Here is a 20,703-nt window from a genome sequence, read left to right as displayed (position 1 = left end):
CATTGCTGCCTGATGTGAAATGGCAGTTGCTGTGGCAATGAATGGGGTGACTGGGAGTCAGCATGGACTCAAGCATCCTTATGGCCAGGTGACAGGGTGGAGGAGATCTGGGCTTTCTGATCATGGTGAGTGCTTGGGATTTATGCTTTCAGAAGAGACAGTTGAGAGATGACCCTTTGCCTCTCAGGTCCCACAGAGGGCTTGGACTGGGCAGCAGCTTGTCTCCTGGTGCCTACACATTCTGAGAAGGTCACAGTAAATGCCCTCATTTTACTTTGAGGCTGAGTGGTGAGTGAGAGCCTAACTCTCTGCAGAGGCTTGGCATGGAGGGGTTTGACTGCCATGGTTTTGATACAGACCTCACACAGCTCTGCTGTGGTCATACTTGGAGTCCCTTCTGGCACATGCAGAAGACCCAAGCCCTCCCCAGTTACTGCATTCTGTCTTCAGAGCAGGGGTTGGAAGGGTGAAGGTGATGCAGTATGTGGTATGCAGTAGGTGATGCAGTATGCAGTGGGCAGTATGTCCATGCTGTGGCCTGAACCCACGGGCTCTCTGCATTCTACACAGCCTGGGGAGTGGGATGCAGAACAAGTTGACGCCAGGGACCTGGTTAAGTGCCCTCACTCACTAAAGCTGGTGGTTATTGGAAATAAACCCACATTTGCAAATGACGCAGCTGCTTCCCCTTTTCTGCACAAGGCGAAAGCCTGCACCCCACCCAGTCTTGGACACAGCCTGAAACCAGGCTGCAGAGAACAAGACAGGACTGAGTCATCAGGCTGCTGCTGGTGCCCAGGGCAGCTCCTGCCCACATGGCACAGAATGTGGTCTACGCTGACCTGAAGTTTGCAGCAGGCCCCTTGCCCACCGCAAGCCCCTGCCCCACAGACTCTGATGAGAACGACAGCCCCTATGAGAATGTGCCAGTGGGGCCAGTGCCCGTGGCACCCAGCCCAGGTGAGAGCCCAGCCACAGCCACCCGGTACACGGGGATGCCTCAGCTGTGGGTGGGCAATGGGTGGTGGCAGTGAGACTGCACGGTGATGGCCGTGAGCTCTCCTCTCTTGCAGGGCGCTGGCGCTGGTGCTGTCGTGTGCCCAGGGGGCTGCTGGCAGTCAGCCTGCTGCTCTTGCTGGTGGCCACCGTGTCCCTGGGGGCTTGCTGTGAGTTGAGACGGGGCTTGGGGGACAGTTGCGGGGAGTGGGTACTGGGAGTGGGATTGGAGCCGGGCAAGGGCTGGGCTTCTGGGGCATTGCCGTGGCCAGGGTGTGCCTGGAGCTTGTGGTCTGGGGCTGGCTGCTGCTTCCTGCTGCTTCCTCCTGCCTCCCTCCCACTGCCTGCTTCTTGCCTCTCACTGCATACCCACTGCCTCCCGCTGCCTTTCCATGGCATTCCCGTTGCATCCCACTGCCTTCCCACTGGCGTGCCATTTCCTCCCCATGCCCGTAGACGGTCATTCCCTTTCTCTTTGCTTTCCATTCATTCCCGCTGCCTCCCATTGCTTCCCCTGCCCTACCAGCTACTGCGGCTTCCTTTCCTTTCCCATCGGCACCTCCAGGACAGTCTCTGCCCACAGCCAGACGCTCTTGTCCCACTCTCAGTCGCAATGGCCACATCCTGAGCAGAGTCAGTCCCCTGCCCCTTGCCCAAGCCGTCCCATCCTCGTGCTTCAGCTCATCCAGCCTGTCCCCAGACTGGCAGGTCACTCGCAGGCTGCGGCACACCTCCCAGGAGAACGCGGCCGAGCGGGGCCACCTCTCACAGGAGCTGAGCATGCGGGAGCAGAGCCTGGAGCAGGCGCAGCTGGAGCTGGCGTGGACCAGAGCAGAGCTGCAGCGAGCCTGGCAGGAGGGCAACGGCAGCCAGCTGGAGCTGAGCAAACAGGATGCCGAGCTTGAGCGTGCCAGGCGGGAGCTGGCTGTGCTGGAGAGGCAGCTCAGGGCCAGCGAGAGCACCGTGAGCAGCCTGCGTGCCTGCGTGAACACAGGTAGGGCCGTGGCAGCGTGGGAGCTGAGGCAAAGATACTGCCAAGGGAGGCGCAGGGGCTGGCCCCAGCCAGGCTGGGCCCCCTAACCATCCGTGGGAGGGTGAGAGCCTGAGCTGTGCCCCTGCTCCTAGACTGCTGCCCCTCGGGCTGGGTGCTCTACCGGAGCAAGTGCCTCTTTGTCTCGATGGAGAAGAAGTCCTGGTGGGAGAGCTGCGATGACTGCAGAAAGAAATCCGCTCGGCTGCTGATCCAAGACAACTGGCCATCGTGGACGGTGCCGGTACAGAGCAGGGGGGCTCGTGGCACCTCGGGAGGGTGGGAGCGATGGTGGGGCTGTGCTGACCCTTGTGAGGCAAGCAGCAGTGGCTCCTGTGCAGGTGCCTGAGTTGCACCGTGAGCCCTGGGCGCCCTTCCTGGCAGTTTGTGTGGAGAAGCATGGCCAGCTCCAGGGCTCCAGGGCACCACGCAGGTGTTTGGCATAGGCTATATGGTGAACAGTCTCTCTCCCCCTCAGTATTACTGTGTCCAGTTCTGGGCCCCTCTGTTTAGGAAAGATGTTGAGTTGCTGGAACATGTCCAGTGAAGGGCAACAAAACTGGGGAGGGGTTTGCAGCACAGCCCTGTGAGGAGAGGCTGAGGGAGCTGGGGTTGCTTAGCCTGGAGGAGGCTCAGGGGAGACCTTATTGGTGTTTACAAGTACCTGAAGGGAGGTTGTAGCCAGGTGGGGGTTGGTCTCTTCTCCCAGGCAACCTGTGACAGAACAAGAGGACACAGTCTCAAGCTGCACCAGGGGAGGTTTAGGCTGAATGTTAGGAAGAAATTCTTCATAGAGAGAATGACTGGCCATTGGAATGGGCTGCCCAGGAGGTGGTGGAGTCACCATCACTGGAGGTGTTTAAGAAGAGACTGGATTGGATGCTTGGTGCCATGGTTTAGTTGATTAGATGGTGTAGGATGATAGGGTGGAGTTGATGAGCTTGAAGGTCTTTTCCAACCTGGTTAATTATTCTATTCTATTCTATTCTATTCTATTCTATTCTATTCTATTCTATTCTATTCTATTCTATTCTATTCTATTCTATTCTATTCTATTCTCTGCAGGCAGTAGGTGCCACATATTGGATTGGAGAAGGACATCAAAATCATCATGATATAGCTGACAGGCTGAATAAAAAGTCAAATAAAGGGTAAGTTTTCTTCTTACACAAACAGGACTATTGTATGGCACGATGGCATGCAGGCCTTCTCCTTGGCATGAGCACTTGTCTAGCCGTGCTGTGGAGCTGCTGTTTCACTCGTGTGAGGCCTCCTTGCAAAGAGGGTTATTATTCAATGAGAGAGGAGATGCGGCAGTGTGCACTGCCACATATCTAAGTGGCAGAGCAGGAGGCTGGGGGGAGGAATTTGGCCCTTCCTCAGGCTGGTCCCAGTGCCAGGCACTCTGCCTGGAGACTGAAACTGGTGAGAAGACACATCCTTCATGAAGATGCTGACACTGCTCCTCTGAGATGCACTTCTTTTGTAGGTGCAATCATCCTACACATTGTTGGCTATTAACTAAGGGGAAAATTCAGAGTTCAAAATGCTGGATACAGAACCAGTGGATCTGTGAGCAGCTCCCGAAGCTAAGCAGTGCAGTCGAGACCCTCCTTCCTCACCTGCTTAAGGACTGACTGAACTGCCATTCCTCTCCAGTCCGTGACCTGGGGGCAGGAACTCAGGGTGCACCCTGACATCCCCTCACATGTGCATGGTTTGCCCTAACTGCATTGTAAAGCACCGAGAAAGGATGGAAAACAGACCTTATTCCCCTCTTTGTCACTCAAACATACACTTATACCACCTTATACTGTCCCACTGTGCGTCCCCGTGTGCCCCAGCCAGTGCAGATAGCAGTGACCCAGGATTTGCCTGTGGAGGCCAGTTCCTGCCTGCTGTGCTCCCTGAAGGTTGCCAAAGGCACCAGAGTCTGGTGCAGGATGTGCTATTTGCATCTCTTTGGAGGTAGTGCCATTGGTGTCCCCCGACTGTCATCTTCAGGGAGTCAAGTGGATTTACTGCTTTTACCCTCAACATAACAGCTCACATCCTGTACTTTATCCTGCCTCCATCACTTGCCCATGGGTTTGGGGTGGCCTTATCTGAGGAGGGTAAAGGCAGAAGAAGTGCCATGCTTGTGAGAAACTGCTGGGAAGCCCTGAGACCATGTGTGAAATGGAGGAGTGCTGGGGAACCCTGACACCATGAGAGGTGAATGAGAGAACCCTGACACTATACTGGGGGAGGTGACTGCAAGAACCCTGAGATCATGGGAGGAAAAGTGGCTCAGTGAAGAGCTCTGAGACTGTGGAGGAAATGAGGAAGCACTGGGGAACCCTGACACTATGGAAGGTGAATCAGAGAGTCCTGAGACCATGGGGGAAATGGGGGTGCAGTGAAGATCCCCAAGATTATGGAAGGAAAAGTGGATCAATGAATAGCTGTGAGACTGTGAGTGGAAACAGGGATTCAGCAAGTAGTTGTAAGACAGTGGGGGATAGGAAGAAGTGCTGAGAAGTCTTGGGAACACAAGAGAAAGGGGAAACTCCTGCCACCACAGTGGAAAGAACCCTAAGACCCTGGCAAGACCTTAGCTGCTGGGGGACTGATGAGGGAGCCCTGTCCCTGACCCATCTAGGATGACTGAGAGAGTCCTGGAACAGTGCTCACGCTCTGTGTCTCAATGTTTCTTCAGAGAGAGGGCTGAGGTGTGGACTACTTCTCTAAGCTGGATGGGGGCAGCTCCTGGGAGAGATACAAAGCCAGCCCATGGCGAGGCTGGGAGGCTGGGGCAGAATTGCAGGAGGTCCTGTGCAGTCTCAGCTATCATGTGAAACAAGGACTTGCTGTGTCTGGCTTGTCCTCAAAGCCCAGATGTAGTGGTCTCCACAGAGGAACAGGTCATAGAATTGTAGAATGGTCTGGGTTGTAAGGGACCTCCAAAGGTCATCTAGGTCAACCCCTTCTGCAGTAAGCAGGGACATCCTCAACTAGATCAGGTTGCCCAGAGTCAAGCCTCACTTTGAATATCTGCAGGGATGGGGCCCAAACCACCTCCCTGGACAACCTGCTCCAGTGTTCCACTAGCCTCACAGTGTGGTGGGTTTAGAGGCAGACCCCCTCCCCACAACAACCATCCTCTGCTACCAAGAATGTGCTGGGTTGAGGCAGCCCCCTCTCTCCCCACCACGGGCAGGAATAAAACACTCAGACAAATGGATTGCAAAAGTGATGAAAGTTTAAATAGAAAGCAGTGAAATGTTACAGAAAACCCAAAGCGCAGTGACAAAGGGATCCCAAAGCAAACCCAGAGGCATCCCATTCCCACCTGCGGGTACACCCGAGACCCCCAGGGCTCCTTCTTCCCCCTCCCTCTGCTGGGCTCTTATAGTGGTGCAAGGAATTATGGTAGGAAATACACACAATTTCCTGTGTCCATCCCTCTGGGCTGGACTTCTGGACACAGGAAGTGAACACATCAGGGGGCACCCAGCTCAAACTGCAACATGCCACCCCTTATTTCATACCATAATCTTTGCACCTAAATACATCATCAAATCAGAAATCTTCTGATGACATGTCTGGCGAAGTCCACATCTTCATCTGGGCGTCCACTCAACCAGTCTCTCATTCAGGCTCAAGTGTCAGTCCATTCCAGTCCTTCTCCTTTCATCTAATGGAACCTCCCGCGATGCAGAGTTCACTCTTCTGCAGTGCAAGGTCTTCATGGATCTGTTGGACATCCTGGTCACCTGGAAAGAACCTCACAACCTCTCAAGCAAACCTTCATTCCCATCTGTATTTACTCAGCAGCATATTTCCACCCCTGGGGCAAGCCAGTCAGAACAATCAAGCTCTGCTGCTTCTCCACCCCTCCAGGAAAATAGCACGCTGAGCCTCTCACCACTGCACGGACCTATCCCAAGCCCAGTGCTGACCACTTTCAGCCGCAGCCCGAGGCTCCACAGATGCATGCCACAGGTACACAGCCCCACCCCGGGAGAGGGAGGGGCTGCTCCACAACCTGCTGAGAAGAAGGGAGGTGGAGCCCGGTGCTAGGCGCCATTTTCGGAACTCGTCTGAAAACGGGGAAGAGAACAAGGCTGGCCCCGCCGCAGCCCGAGTGCACGGCCGGGCCGCCGTCGCCGCCCCGGGCGCACGGCCGAACCCGCCACCGCCACAGTCCGGACAGGACGGTCCGGGCTGCTGTTCACTGCTCCGAGCGCAGGGCTCGGCCCTCAGCTGCCGCAGCCCGAGCATACAGCAGGGCTCCAGCCACCTCTACCGCCACGGTACAGAATCAAAATCGCCTCCACCCCTCGGGCATTCAAACGGCTCCTCCAGAGAAAGCCATAAACGCGTCCCCAGGGCCCTTGAGAACAGCTTTCGAACCGAGTTCCCATTGGCCCTCCTTGGGTATCGGGAGCCGGGCTCGCCCGCTCTGCCGTGGCTGGCCCTACCCCGCAGCGAGAACGGACCTGACTTTGATCTGCTCGCCGCTGCCCCTTCCCCCACTTCACCCCGCGCCGCTTCTGCCGCTCCGCAGAGAGTAAAGGTGGAGGAGGGGCAGGTCCCGCATTCTTAAGCGAAGTCCCAGTTCCGATGGTTAAGAGCCACCCCTGCTTGAAATAGCAGGAGGGGCTCCGTGCCACCGGCCACGCACCAGGTGTCCCCCTGCAATCCACAAGAACTCACACCATCGCCCCAACAACAACACTTTGAGCCCCAACTGTCAGAAAACCAGAACGACGCCCAGAACTGAATTTAAACTTTCTTGTCCTTTGCAATCCGATCCGCAGAATGCACACAATAGCAAACTCCTCTCCTGGCTGGCTCGCCAAGAATGTGCCGGGTTGAGGCAGACCCCCTCCCCACAACAACCATCCTCTGCTACCAAGAATGTGCTGGGTTGAGGCAGCCCCCTCTCTCCCCACCACGGGCAGGAATAAAACACTCAGACAAACGGATTGCAAAAGTGATGAAAGTTTAAATAGAAAGCAGTGAATGTTACAGAAAACCCAAAGCGCAGTGACAAAGAAAGATCCCAAAGCAAACCCAGAGGCATCCCATTCCCACCTGCGGGTACACCCGAGACCCCCAAGGCTCCTTCTTCCCCCTCCCTCTGCTGGGCTAGTCTCAGCTGGCCAGGCCTGAGACTGCCCATCCCCCCGTGGCCTTGGGCCTAGCCAAGCCCAAAGCCAGCAGACATCTCCCCCAGTTACCGGCTGGCGGAGGAGGAAGAAAAGAGAAAGTGCTAGACCCCGCACTGGATCTTATAGTGGTGCAAAGAATCATGGTAGGAAATACACACAATTTCCTGCGTCCATCCCTCCGGGCTGGACTTCTGGACACAGGAAGTGAACACACCAAGGGGGCACCCAACTCAAACTGCAACACACAGTAAAGAACTTGTTCCTAATATCCAATCTAAATCTGCTTTTCTCTAGTTTGAAGCCATTACCTCTTGTTCTATCACTGCAGGCTTTTGTAAACAGTCTCTCTCCATCCTTTTTGTAGGCCCCCTATTAGGTCTTTCCAGAGCCTCCTCTTCTAGGCTGATCAACCCCAGCTCCCTCAGCCTTTCTTTGTAGCAGAGATGCTCCAAACCCTTGGTCATTTTCATGGCCCTCTTCTGGACCCACTCCATCAGGTCCATGTCCTTCTTGTGTTGAGGGCTCCAGAGCTGGATGCAGTACTCCAGGTGAGGTCTCACCAGAGCAGAGTAAAGTGGCAGAACCACCTCTTTGGATTCCTGGAGCCTTGAGCTGTTGCTGCCCACAGTGTCATTGGGCCCTGCCACCGCAAGGACACGCTGCTGACTCCTGTCCAGACCTGGACTGTCAGGCATGTTCAGCATGGCTGCTTGCTTGCCCATCTTGACATGTGGAGTTTCTCCTTCATTCCCAGCTGCAGGGCTCACCCTTACCCCTATCCAACATCAGCAGGCTCCCAGTAGCTCATTTCTCCAGCCTCCTCTAACTGGTCCTACCCTCCAGTATCACACAGTATCACAGTATAACTAAGGTTGGAAGAGACCCCAAGGATCATCAAGTCCAATCTGTCCCAACAGACCTCACAGCTAGACCATGGCACCAAGTGCCACATCCAATCTCCCCTTGAACACCTCCAGGGATGGTGACTCCACCAACTCCCTGGACAGCACATTCCAGTGATGAACGACTCGCTCAGTGAAGAACTTTCTCCTCACCTCGAGTCTAAACCTCCCCTGGCACAGCTTGAGACTGTGTCCCCTTGTTCTGGTGCTGGTTGCCTGGGAGAAGAGACCAACCCCTTCCTGGCTACAACCACCTTTCAGGTAGTTGTAGAGGGCAGTGAGGTCACCCCTGATCCTCCTCCTCTCCAGGCTAAACAATCCCAGCTCCCTCAGCCTCTCCTCACAGGGCTGTGCTCAAGGCCTCTCACCAGCCTTGCTGCCCTTCTCTGGACACATTCAAGAGTCTCAATGTCCTTCTTAAACTGAGGGGCCCAGAACTGGACACAGGACTCAAGGTGCGGCCTAACCAATGCAGAGTCCAGGGGCACAATGACCTCCCTGCTCCTGCTGGCCACACTATTCCTAATGCAGGCCAGGATGCCATTGGCCCTCTTGGCCACCTGGGCACACTGCTGGCTCATGTTTAGGCAGCTGTCAATCAGCTCCCCCAGGTCCCTCTCTGTTTGGCAGTTCTCCAGCCACTCTGACCCCAGGCTGTAGCTCTGCATGGGGTTGCTGTGGCCAAAGTGCAGCACCTGGCACTTGGACTTGTTAAATGCCATCCCATTGGACTCTGCCCATCTGTCCAGTTGGTGGAGGTCCCTCTGCAGAGCCTTTCTACCCTCTAACTGACCAACATCTGTTCCCAACTTGGTGTCATCTGCAAACTTGCTGATGACTGACTCAATCCCCTCATCCATATCATCAATGAAGATGTTAAAGAGCATGGGGCTCAGCACTGATCCCTGGGGCACACCACTGGTGACTGGCTGCCAGCCGGATGTGGCACCATTCACCACCACTCTCTGGGCTTGGCCCTCCAGCCAGTTCCTAACCCAGCACAGAGTGCTGCTGTCCAAGCCACGGGCTGACAGCTTGGCCAGGAGTTTGCTGTGGGGGACGGTGTCAAAGGCCTTGCTGAAGTCCAGGTAGACTACATCCACAGGCCTCCCCACGTCCACCAGACGGGTCACCTGATCATAGAAGGAGATCAGGTTGGAGAGGCAGGACCTGCCCTTCCTAAATCCATGTTGGCTGGACCTGAGCCCTTGGCCATCCTTCAGGTGCGCAGTTATTGCCGCCAGGATAATCTGCTCCATCACTTTCCCTGGCACTGAGGTCAGGCTGACTGGCCTGGAGTTTCCAGGTTCCTCCATCCGTCCCTTCTTGTGGATGGGGACCACATTGGCCAGTTTCCAGTCATCTGGGACCTCTCCAGTGAGCCAGGACTGGAGGAAAATGATGGAGAGCGGCTTGGCCAGCTCATCTGCCAGCTCTCTCAGCACCCTAGGATGGATCCCATCCGGTCCCACGGACTTGTGAGTGTCCAAGTGGCTCAGCAGGTCCCGAACCAATTCCTCATGGATTTCCGGGGCATCACACTGCTCCCCAACCCTATTACCCAGCTCAGGAGGCTACTCATCCTGGACTCCTACCTTGCTGTTAAACATCCAGGCAAAGAAGGCGTTCAGGACCTCAGCCTTTTCCTTGTCTTTGGTCGCCGCGTTCCCCTCCAGGTCCAGTAAGGAGTGCAGGTTCTTCTTGCCCTTCTTTTTAGTGTTGATATATTTGTAAAATTGCTTTTTATTGTCTTTCACAGAGGTGGCCAGTTTCAGTTCCAACTGGGCCTTTGCCTCTCTAATTTTATTCCTCCATAATCTGACCACTTCCTTGAACATACCTCGAGAAGCCTTCCCCTCCTTCCAAAGGTGATACAGCCTCTTTTTTCCCCTTAACTCCTCCAGGAGCTGCTTGCTCATCCAGGCCGGTCGCCTTCCCCGCCGGCTCATCTTTCGGCACATGGGGACCGCCAGTTCCTGTGCCTTCAAGAGCTCCTGTTTGAAGTAGGTCCAACCCTCCTGGACCCCTTGGTTCATGAGGGTTGGTACCCAGGGAACTTTACAAATAAGTTTCTTAAAGAGGCTGAAGTTTGCCCTCTGGAAGTCCAAGGTGAAGGTTCTGTTGGTGCTCCTCCCTATCTCCCTGCATATTGAAAACTTCACTATCTCGTGGTCACTGCACCCTAGGCAGCCTCCCACGGTCACATCCCCCACCAGCCCTTCCCTATTGGAGAGCAGCAAGTCAAGCAGATCCTGTCCCCTGGTAGGCTCGCTTAACAGCTGCGTCAGGAAGCAGTCGTCCATCCGCTCCAGGAATCTTCTGGACTGCCTTCTCTCTGCTGAATTGAGTTCCCAGCAGATATCTGGCAGCTTGAAGTCCCCCACGAGGACAAGATCTGATGATCTTGAGACAGCCTTCAGTTGTTTGTAGAATAATTCATCAACCTCCTCATCCTGGTTGGGTGGTCTGTAACAGACTCCAACCAGGATGTCAGATTTGTTGGGCTGCCCTCTGATTTTAACCCACAGGCTCTCAATTCCCTCATCTTCCACCTCAAGTTCTGAGGCAGAAAGTGTCTCCCTAACATACAAAGCCACCCCTCCTCCTTTTCTCCCTCGCCTAGCCCTCCTAAAGAGCCTGTAACCCCCCAGTGTAGCACTCCAATCGTGCCTGTTGTCCCACCATGTTTCTGGGATGGCGACTATATCATAGTTGCCCTGGTGGATTAGGACCTCCAGCTCCTCTTGCTTATTGCCCAGGCTGCGTGCATTGGTGTACATGCACTGCAGCTGGGCTCCCCACCTCTCAACTGACCCTACCTTGTGCCCTACTCTTTCCTCTGCAGTATGCCTACTACTGCCCAGTTTGGTATTACCACCTAGCCGGTTGAGGACATCCCTATTCCATTAAGTAGGATTGACCCTGCAGGGATGTTGCCAGCTGGACGAGGGCATTGCTGACAGCCACCTGCAGACCTCTACACCCACCTTCTCTTCTCTTGGTCACACCTCCCCCACGCTGCCTGCAGGGAGTCCATGGGAAACCATGTTTCCAGATCTCAAAGGTTCAGGATAAATGGCCCCCATTACTTTCCCATCATTCACAGTTCACTGTTCACAAAGCAGCAAGCAGGTTGGATAGGCATCAGTTGCCCTTGGTAAATCCTGCTTGGCTTTTCCCATCCACCAGCATTTCCTCCCTTGACCTTGACTGTTATATATCCAGGAAGACATGCTCAATCATTTTCCTGGGATCAAGGCAGGCTCTTCTTCAACTGGCATAACAAAGATCAGCTTTGGGACAGGTTGTGGCTCAGGATAGGTGGTGGAGGGAGGAGAAATGGAAGGATAAGGGTCAGCAGCAGCCACTGAGAGAGGTGTGGGACAGCTAATAAAACAAAAGGCTTCCCCAAAGGAGGCAGTTTGGTGAGACAAAGGGCACAATCATAACCAGCTTCACTAGGTGCAAGAGGAACCTCCCAAATCATCCTCAGCAGAAGGCAGCAGAGGTGAGCAAGGTTTGATACCCTTCGCTGGGTCATGGGAGCTACCACTAGAGGCCAGGGTCTGGGCATCTAAGTGTGGTCATGAGTATGGAAGACAAAAATAGTGTCTTTTCCAGTAGCCATGTTTTGAAGTGCAGATACCTTCTTTCCCAACCAGTATCCCCAGAACTTTGCAATGTGGCTGAGGCAAAGGGCTGCATGGATGGAGTTTTGCAGGAGGAGAAGAGTGTCTTTGCAGTGCACTACCAGCTCCTGTCCCTCAGGTCTGTGGTAGAGAGGAGTCACAGAGGTCATCCCTTGGCCGGAAAAGGGAAGAGAGTCTCAGTTGAGTTGCTCAGATTTGGGGACTTCTCACAGATCCATGGAAGAGTGGAAGTACAGGCAAAGGAGTATCTCTTCCCAGAGTATATTAGAGGACAAGAAATGGACTGAGTGCACCTAGAAGGGCAGAAGCACATGAGAGGTACCACTACCATGCTTCCAGCCCACTGTCAGCCCTATGGTGTCCCGCAAGGAGTTATAGGCTGAGAGCCTCTTAGACTGGGGAGGAAGACTAGAGCACTGCCAATGCCTAAGCATCAGTACCAAGGCCCAGACAGTGCTCAGCACCCTCTAAACATGGCTGATGAGGGTGGGTGAGGTGCAAGTGGCAAAGATGGAAAAACTTACTCTTTATTTGGCTTCATATTCAGCCTGTCAGCTACATCATGATGATTTTGATCTCCTCCAATCCAGTATGTGGCACCCAATGCCTGCAGAAGATACTGAGGGGGAGAGAGACTGTTCACCATATAGCCTATGCCAAACACCTGCGTGGTGCCCTGGAGCCCTGGAGCTGGCCATGCTTCTCCACACAAACTGCCAGGAAGGGCGCCCAGGGCTCACGGTGCAACTCAGGCACCTGCACAGGAGCCACTGCTGCTTGCCTCACAAGGGTCAGCACAGCCCCACCATCGCTCCCACCCTCCCGAGGTGCCACGAGCCCCCCTGCTCTGTACCGGCACCGTCCACGATGGCCAGTTGTCTTGGATCAGCAGCCGAGCGGATTTCTTTCTGCAGTCATCGCAGCTCTCCCACCAGGACTTCTTCTCCATCGAGACAAAGAGGCACTTGCTCCGGTAGAGCACCCAGCCCGAGGGGCAGCAGTCTAGGAGCAGGGGCACAGCTCAGGCTCTCACCCTCCCACGGATGGTTAGGGGGCCCAGCCTGGCTGGGGCCAGCCCCTGCGCCTCCCTTGGCAGTATCTTTGCCTCAGCTCCCACGCTGCCACGGCCCTACCTGTGTTCACGCAGGCACGCAGGCTGCTCACGGTGCTCTCGCTGGCCCTGAGCTGCCTCTCCAGCACAGCCAGCTCCCGCCTGGCACGCTCAAGCTCGGCATCCTGTTTGCTCAGCTCCAGCTGGCTGCCGTTGCCCTCCTGCCAGGCTCGCTGCAGCTCTGCTCTGGTCCACGCCAGCTCCAGCTGCGCCTGCTCCAGGCTCTGCTCCCGCATGCTCAGCTCCTGTGAGAGGTGGCCCCGCTCGGCCGCGTTCTCCTGGGAGGTGTGCCGCAGCCTGCGAGTGACCTGCCAGTCTGGGGACAGGCTGGATGAGCTGAAGCACGAGGATGGGACGGCTTGGGCAAGGGGCACGGGACTGACTCTGCTCAGGATGTGGCCATTGCGACTGAGAGTGGGACAAGAGCGTCTGGCTGTGGGCAGAGACTGTCCTGGAGGTGCCGATGGGAAAGGAAAGGAAGCCGCAGTAGCTGGTAGGGCAGGGGAAGCAATGGGAGGCAGCGGGAATGAATGGAAAGCAAAGAGAAAGGGAATGACCGTCTACGGGCATGGGGAGGAAATGGCACGCCAGTGGGAAGGCAGTGGGATGCAACGGGAATGCCATGGAAAGGCAGCGGGAGGCAGTGGGTATGCAGTGAGAGGCAAGAAGAAGGCAGTGGGAGGGAGGCAGGAGGAAGCAGCAGGAAGCAGCAGCCAGCCCCAGACCACAAGCTCCAGGCACACCCTGGCCACGGCAATGCCCCAGAAGCCCAGCCCTTGCCCGGCTCCAATCCCACTCCCAGTACCCACTCCCCGCAACTGTCCCCCAAGCCCCGTCTCAACTCACAGCAAGCCCCCAGGGACACGGTGGCCACCAGCAAGAGCAGCAGGCTGACTGCCAGCAGCCCCCTGGGCACACGACAGCACCAGCGCCAGCGCCCTGCAAGAGAGGAGAGCTCACGGCCATCACCGTGCAGTCTCACTGCCACCACCCATTGCCCACCCACAGCTGAGGCATCCCCGTGTACCGGGTGGCTGTGGCTGGCTCTCACCTGGGCTGGGTGCCACGGGCACTGGCCCCACTGGCACATTCTCATAGGGGCTGTCGTTCTCATCAGAGTCTGTGGGGCAGGGGCTTGCGGTGGGCAAGGGGCCTGCTGCAAACTTCAGGTCAGCGTAGATCACCTTCTGCTCCATTACGTGGTCTGCCTGGATGGCTCTGATGGCTTCAGCTCCACTGGAGTCAGCCCTGCTCTCACAGCTGCAAAGGAGAAGTGCAGCTGGTTTCTGCAGAAGAGGAAGTTTGCTGTGAGGTACAGCAGCAAAGTACAGCCACAGGGTCAGTGCTCTGCTATTGGCCCTGGCACCTCCATCCTGTCTCTTTCCCCACCCCAGAACTGCTTAGGGTCCCTTGGGGTGGCAGCAGGGCTGTGCGCCTTAGGGTTGATTCACTGGGCAGAGCTGCAGGGCTCAGCTTACTGAGAGCCATCCTAAATCTCTGTAGCAGGGGAGAGAGAGACCACCTTCTACTTGAAAATTGGTGGCTCTGGGCCTGGCCCTAGCCAGGATTCACGTTCTCTTTCTATGCTCTGCTCCCAGGTTCTTGTTCTTCACTCTGCCAGTAAGGAGACCACAGGGAATCATGTCCCAGATATCGAGGTGTCATCATAAATAGCCATCATTTCTCTCCCCTCATCCCCTTCCCAGTGCTCTCACAACAGCAGGCAGGCAGACTGGACAGGCACCAGTTCCCTTGGTAAATCTCAGTGGGCTCACTACAGATACCACCATGTCCTCCCTGGGCCTGGACCAATGTTTGGCCATGTGGACATGCTCTGTCTTCTTAGGGACAGAGTAGAGGTTGCTCCCTAAGGAGGACTAAGAGGTTGCACTAAGCTTTCCAAACCTCCTTCCTGTCTCCTTTGAAGGTGACTGATTTTGATGATGGACTTACCATACTCTTGCAGAGACGTTTGAGAGTGGCTTTGCAATCCAGATCTCCAGTCCTGTTCCAGGAACCAGCTGTGTCCAGATGTGCACAACTGGTCCACAACTCCGCACCTCTTCTGAAACCTGCGTTTCTCTGGGTAGTAGAGATCTGTGAGATGCTGAGAGGCTGGAGGCTGGGACCAGAGGCTGGGAGTACTGGGCCTGTAGTCTGGGGGAGCAAAGGCAAAGTGGGTGTCATTTCTCTACACAGCAGTTGGGGCGGGGCCTGGGTTTGAGCTTGGGTTATCTAGGAAAGGACCCAAAGCTTGGGTCATCTAGGAGGGGACCAGGGAGAGTACAAGAGGCAGTGGTACAAGCTATATTGTGGGGAAATTCTCATTCCCAGAGGCTAGGAGGGGAAATCTGTATATGTGAAGACCTGCAGAGCTCCACATGGCTGTCCCCAGGGCAATGTGCTCCTGTGTCCAGACTGGCCTTGCTCTCCTGTAGCCCTGTGCCCTTGCCTCAGGCTATGCTGCCCTGGCCCTGTAATGTGATGAGTGGGTGTAATGGGTTGGGGCAGATCCCCTCCCCACCACAGACAGAAATAACGACTCAGGCAAACGGATTGCAAAAGTAGTGGAGAGTTTAAATAGAGAACAGTGAGTGTGCACAAAAGGAAACATGGTGACAAGAAAGAAACCAAAGTAAACCCAGAAAGACTCCAAACCCCACCTGACGGTGCATCCAAAACCCCCAGGGCTCCTTCTTCCCCCTCCCTCTGCTGGGCTAGTCTCAGCTGGCCAGATCTGAGACTGCCCATCCCTCTGTGGCCTTGGGCCCAATCAGGCCCATGGCCAGGAGATCTCTCCCCCAGTTACCAAGTCTCAGAGAGGGAAGGAAAGAGGAAGTGCCAGACCCCACCGCAAAATTTATAGTGGTGCAAGGGATTATGGTAGAAATACCTAATTTCCTGAGTCCACCCACTGGGATGGACTTCTGGACACAGGAAACACCCCTGTAGCAGAGGGCACCCAGCCCAAACTACGACAGTGGGACTATGAGCAGTTTTGGGGCATGGGAGGGGATGGGCCAGTGGTGATGTGACCAATGAGAGGGTGCCGGTCCCTGCATCTGTGCCTTGCTGGTCCCATCTGCTACAGCTCAGTGCAAACGTCTGTTTCTGCAGATGCTGTCTTGTCTGCACTTCTCCTTTGCACCCCTGAGAGACACCACAATCACTGGGGAGCAGAACCATCCCAGAAACGCTTATCAGAAACACAGTGGGAGCCAACAGGACCTAGGGCTTACCAAGTGCTTGCCCACATGGCCCAGAACATGGTTTATGCTGACCTGAGGTTTGCCAAGGTGATGGGGGGCCGGAGCATGGCCAGCCAGGCACTGGAGGCAGGTAAGAGCCCATGGGACTCAACGCACTGCCCCTGCCATGACTAGCTCCATGGACTCAGCTGCTCTCCCCTGCCTTCCTCCAACAGCCCTTGGCATGGATGATGCAGAGAGTCCCTATGAGAACACACAGCCGGAGCTGGCGGGGCAGGATGGGGATGGGGCCCAGCCCCAGCCCAGCCCAGGTAAGTGCCCAGCTGGAGCCCAGGGGACCCAGGGAGGCCCTGGTGTGGGTAGTGAGTGGTGTTTCAGGGTGCTCCTATTCTCACTGTACCACCTGTGCCATCATGCTACCTCTCCACTGTATACAGACAGGAGATTTCAGGACTGCCAGGAGTTTCCAGGCTCACAGGATGATGCCTGTGGTTGGCTGTGTCTTACAGGGTCCTGGTCCCAGCGGTGGTGCATTCCTTTAGGGCTGCTAGCAACCTGCCTGCTGCTGCTGGTGACCACTGTGGCCCTTGGAGCTTGCTGTGAGTCAAAGCAGGGGTGGGCACTTCTGGGGTAGATGGTGGCTGGGCAGCATGGGAAGAGGGAGGCAGCTGAAGTGCCAGGGGTGAACAGGGTGGGATGAATAGAGGTTTGCTCACACACCAACTGCTTGTGGCTGGATCCCTCTGCCCTGCCTGCTACAAGGTGGCCTGAATCACTCACACTTCATGATTCCCTCCCTTGCTTCCCACTCCCCATCTTCCCCAACTCATTTGCCCTTTCTACTCCTTTCCCTTTATTTCCAGGGGTTGCCCAGTGTCGTACTCCTGCACCCTTCCTGCCCCTGCCCTGCTCTCTGCTTCTACACCCTGTCCTGCCTTGGCCTGGTCTTCTTTCCTGCCAGATCCTGCCCAGGCACACTCACCATACACTTCCCTGCTATGCCTTGCCTATCCTAACCCCTGAGCAGGGTCAGTCCCACGTCCCCCTTGCAGAGCTGTCCCGTCTCCATGCCCCAGCTCACCCCTTCCCTCCCCAGACTGGCAGGTCACTCGCAGCCTGCAAGATGCCTCCCGTGAGCACGTGGCCGAGCAGGGCCGCCTCTCACAGGAGCTGATTGCACGGGAGCAGAGCCTGGAGCGGATGCATCTGGAGCTGGCACAGGCCACAGCGGAGCTGCAGCGCGCATGGCGAGAGGGCAACAGTAGCCAGCTGGAGCTGGGGAACCGGAACACTGAGCTGAGGCGTGTCATGGAGGTCCTGGGGAAGATGGAGAAGGACATGCAGGATGTGCAGGAGAAGCTCAACAACAGTGAGAGCACTGTGGCAAGCCTGCGTTCCTGCACAGCTATAGGTAGGGAGATGGTGGACCAGTGATTGTGTCCCTCAGGGGACTGGCATCCCTCAGCAGGTGCAGTGCTAAGGCACGAGTGCTGGAGTTTTGGCCACATGGTGGGGACAGGGTGGTCCAAAGGCCAAAGCTGTGTCTGGAGCAGAGGCTGAGCCTGCAATGTCTGCTGGGAAGATGTGGGACTCTTTCTGGTCCCCCTCCAGTGTATCTGTGGCTGAACAAGCACCTGAGCTGTGCCCCTGCCTCCAGATTGCTGCCCTTCAGGCTGGCTGCTGTACAGGGGCAAGTGCCTCTTCATCTCATTGGAAAAGAAGACATGGGAGGACAGCAGAGTTGAATGTGAGAAGAAATATTCTCAGCTCCTGGTCACCAAATCCTGGAGTCGCTGGACTGTGCCTGTAGGTTGCTGCGGTTGCTTCTAGCCCCTGGCTACCCAGATAGGCCAGGACCTCTCTGGAGGCCTCTGGTCTAGCCAAATATTGGAGGGTGCAAGGCTGATCTCTGGATCACATGGCTGGGGGTGGGCATGAGGAAGAGAAGCTCTGGCACTGCTAGATGCTTCCCAAGCTGGAACAGGGCACCAGGGCTACTCAGCTGTCCTGAGCCATGTAGCTCCAGCCCTACGGGCTCCTTGGGGAAATGACCAGTCCCTGCAGACACTGCAGCACATAGGTACCATGAAAAAGCCACTAAAGGGCCCCTTCTCTTCTTCCACAGACCTTCCTGAGGAATGCAGACATCCCATATTGGATCGGGCTGCACAAGAGCAGCTACTCCTGGTATGAATATGACTGGCTGGAGGAGGAAGACCCAGACAGTGATGGAGGATCAGACGTCTGGTTCTGGGTGGATGGTTCCCCTTATGAAAGGTACTTGGCAGCACAGCTTCTTGCTGAGAATCTCTCTTCTACCACTGCTTTAGGAAGTGTTTGAAATCCTACCAACAGCCAGGCCCAGACCCAAGCACTTGGGAACAAAGAGCATTGAAACAGCTGAGGCCACAGGGAGGTGGGTGCAGCGGTGTAATGAGATGCTGAGAGGCCATGCAAATGTAAAGCTAGGACCTGGGGACACGCATGTGGGGCATGCACAAGGAAGAGGCAGTGAAGAGGGGACAAAAGAATTTGCAAGTTTATTTGGAATCTAGACAAAGCATTTGATGCTTTGAATGCCCCCTATTCCTGATGGTTTATCTGTGAGGGAAATCAAGCCTTCCCACCAACAGAGGGTCCTGGACCCCTCCTCTACATGTGCACCCTGTCCCCAGCTTGCTGCTGCTTCCTTTTGCAGTGTCTGAGAGCAGTGGGGAGGAACTGTATGGCCAGGTGCTGGGTACCCATCCCCTGCCTGCTGCCTGTCCCTCCATGTTAGCCCTGCCATGGTGTGGGTTGCACCCCAATGTGGCCCCACAGCCCATGGCAGCTCCTCTGGCCATCCATGTGCCCTTGGGGAGGAGCACTAGACATTGCAGGCATGGAGTTCCCATGAGCAGCAAGGCTGTGATTCAGGCAGTGGGGTGGCTAAGGAGCATCACAATTAATGCAAACCTTTTGCAGTGGAGTTTCTCAGCCCATCCAAGGTAGCCTCATCTCCAGAAACATTCAAGGCCATTTGGATGGAACTGAGCAACCTGGTTTAGTTATGGATGTCCCTACTGACTGCACGGGGGATTTGGACTAGATGACCTCTAAATATCCCTTCCAACCAAAACCATTCTATGATTTGCTGATTCTAAGGGCAGGGATGTGTTGGCTGAGACTTCAGCCTGTGAAATCAGTAGGGGAAGACTGGAGGATCCCCTTTGCTTGAAGCATTCAGCTCCTCCTCCCATGTGAGTGTACCAGAGAGAGCTGTCAGCAGCCATGGCTGCCTTGGCAGGGGGTGGTTGGTGGGGTGGTTGACAGGGTATTGGCAGGCCTCTGATGTGTCATTTCTCCATGCAGGCCATGGCAGTCAAAGTCAAATGGGTCCTGTGCCATAATAAGCCGTGGGAACATCAAACCTGCCCAGTGTGCCAGTCCTGATGACCTGCAACTCTGGATCTGTGAGAAGGTGGCAGGGCCATCTTCCCCTTTCATGTGATGATTGCCACTGGCTCCGGCACCGCTGTGGTGAGTGTGCCCGTGGCAGGCTCTGCCAAACCCTGGGCACTGGGGACAGGGCCTGTGGGTTATGCCTGTCACTGCAGAGAGCCTGGAGCTCTGCGTGGGCCATGTTGACCCCCTGCCTTGGAATGGGAGAGGTATGCAGGCACCTCCCTGTTCTAGATGGAGCCTGTCTCTATCCCTTTACTGCCATGGGAGCCCTCACTCTGCGTTAGCTCAAGAAACACCCACAAGCTGTGGTGCAGCAAAAGGCCAAGACAGGGGAAACCCCAGACCTCCTGCAGGCACTGGAGGCTGGGCAGAACCTCACTCTCAAACTCTGCCTTCCCTTGCAGCACCTGCACCCCACATCGCCTCTGCTTCAGCCTTGCTACACCCCTGCTCATGGTGTCCTATCCATGTGAACAACCTCCTTCTCCCTCACAGGCCCCTGCCCATGGGCTGTCCAAGTTTTCCCCAGTGGTACCAAGTTACACTTCAGCATCATGCAGGCTGGGGATGGTCATGGCAGTGACCTTTTCCCCCTAGCTTCTTGGGGTACCCTGGCTTTTTCTGGCCACAGTGGCTGGAGTGCCATGGGAAGCTTGGACCCAGTCAGAGAGCAAAGCAAGCCCTGATGTACAGCACTGCAGCCATGCAACATTCCCACCAGAGAGTGAGCTGAGATGCTGGCATGCAAAGACCAGCTCTGGCACTTGCAGCAGACTGGTGTTTTGTGAGACAAGTCATCAGGACTAAAGTTACCACGTGTGTGTATGTGAAGATTCAGCAAAAGAGCCCTAATGCAGCCAGGCAAGAGCGGAGGAAGTCCTGTTTAGCCAAGTGAAAACACTCTCAGCTTATTATAGAGTTGTGTGTGCCATACATGGTTGATTAATTGCTATGTGAATCAGTTGGCTTGAAGAGCAGAAGTGTTAAAGCTATCTGGAAAAGCTTTTTGGAAGTGGCATGTGTCAGTCCTGTGAGTTGTTTGCTGGTTGAACCTACTTCGTAGCAATAAAGAGACACATCTTGTCTGCTTTTTGTTTTCTTGTCTACCACCACACAGACTTAAGGCCACAAACCTAAAGAATATAAATAATAAATGAGAATTCGACCAAAACCATTTTTTGGACTGAGAACCAGGCTGGCATTTA

At 55.4% G+C, this 20,703-nt stretch overlaps 3 protein-coding genes across 3 annotated transcripts; 2 read left to right on the top strand and 1 right to left on the bottom strand.

The window, feature by feature from the left end:
* Window positions 1–815: 815 nt before the first annotated feature.
* LOC128899349 (B-cell differentiation antigen CD72-like) lies at window positions 816–10,974 on the top strand. The gene is made up of 6 exons (XM_054177816.1): window positions 816–960; window positions 1,074–1,166; window positions 1,697–1,990; window positions 2,122–2,305; window positions 7,811–7,868; window positions 10,930–10,974. The coding sequence occupies exons 1-6, from the start codon at window positions 816–818 to the stop codon at window positions 10,972–10,974; spliced, it is 819 nt and encodes a 272-aa protein (XP_054033791.1).
* A 905-nt stretch (window positions 10,975–11,879) lies between these two features.
* Window positions 11,880–14,041, bottom strand: LOC104300722 (B-cell differentiation antigen CD72). The gene is made up of 6 exons (XM_009901041.2): window positions 13,897–14,041; window positions 13,692–13,784; window positions 12,868–13,161; window positions 12,588–12,736; window positions 12,259–12,353; window positions 11,880–12,027 (listed from the first exon to the last, which is right to left on the bottom strand). The coding sequence occupies exons 1-6, from the start codon at window positions 14,039–14,041 to the stop codon at window positions 11,880–11,882; spliced, it is 924 nt and encodes a 307-aa protein (XP_009899343.2).
* A 2,058-nt stretch (window positions 14,042–16,099) lies between these two features.
* On the top strand, window positions 16,100–19,544 carry LOC104300721 (B-cell differentiation antigen CD72). Its single transcript, XM_009901040.2, has 7 exons — window positions 16,100–16,184; window positions 16,270–16,365; window positions 16,564–16,653; window positions 17,151–17,465; window positions 17,712–17,860; window positions 18,180–18,331; window positions 19,406–19,544. The coding sequence occupies exons 1-7, from the start codon at window positions 16,100–16,102 to the stop codon at window positions 19,542–19,544; spliced, it is 1,026 nt and encodes a 341-aa protein (XP_009899342.2).
* The last annotated feature ends 1,159 nt before the right edge of the window (window positions 19,545–20,703 follow it).

The sequence above is a fragment of the Dryobates pubescens genome, chromosome Z, assembly GCF_014839835.1.
Source record: "Dryobates pubescens isolate bDryPub1 chromosome Z, bDryPub1.pri, whole genome shotgun sequence".
Taxonomy (NCBI): Eukaryota; Metazoa; Chordata; class Aves; order Piciformes; family Picidae; genus Dryobates; species Dryobates pubescens.
This window is presented reverse-complemented; position numbering and strand designations above follow the sequence as displayed.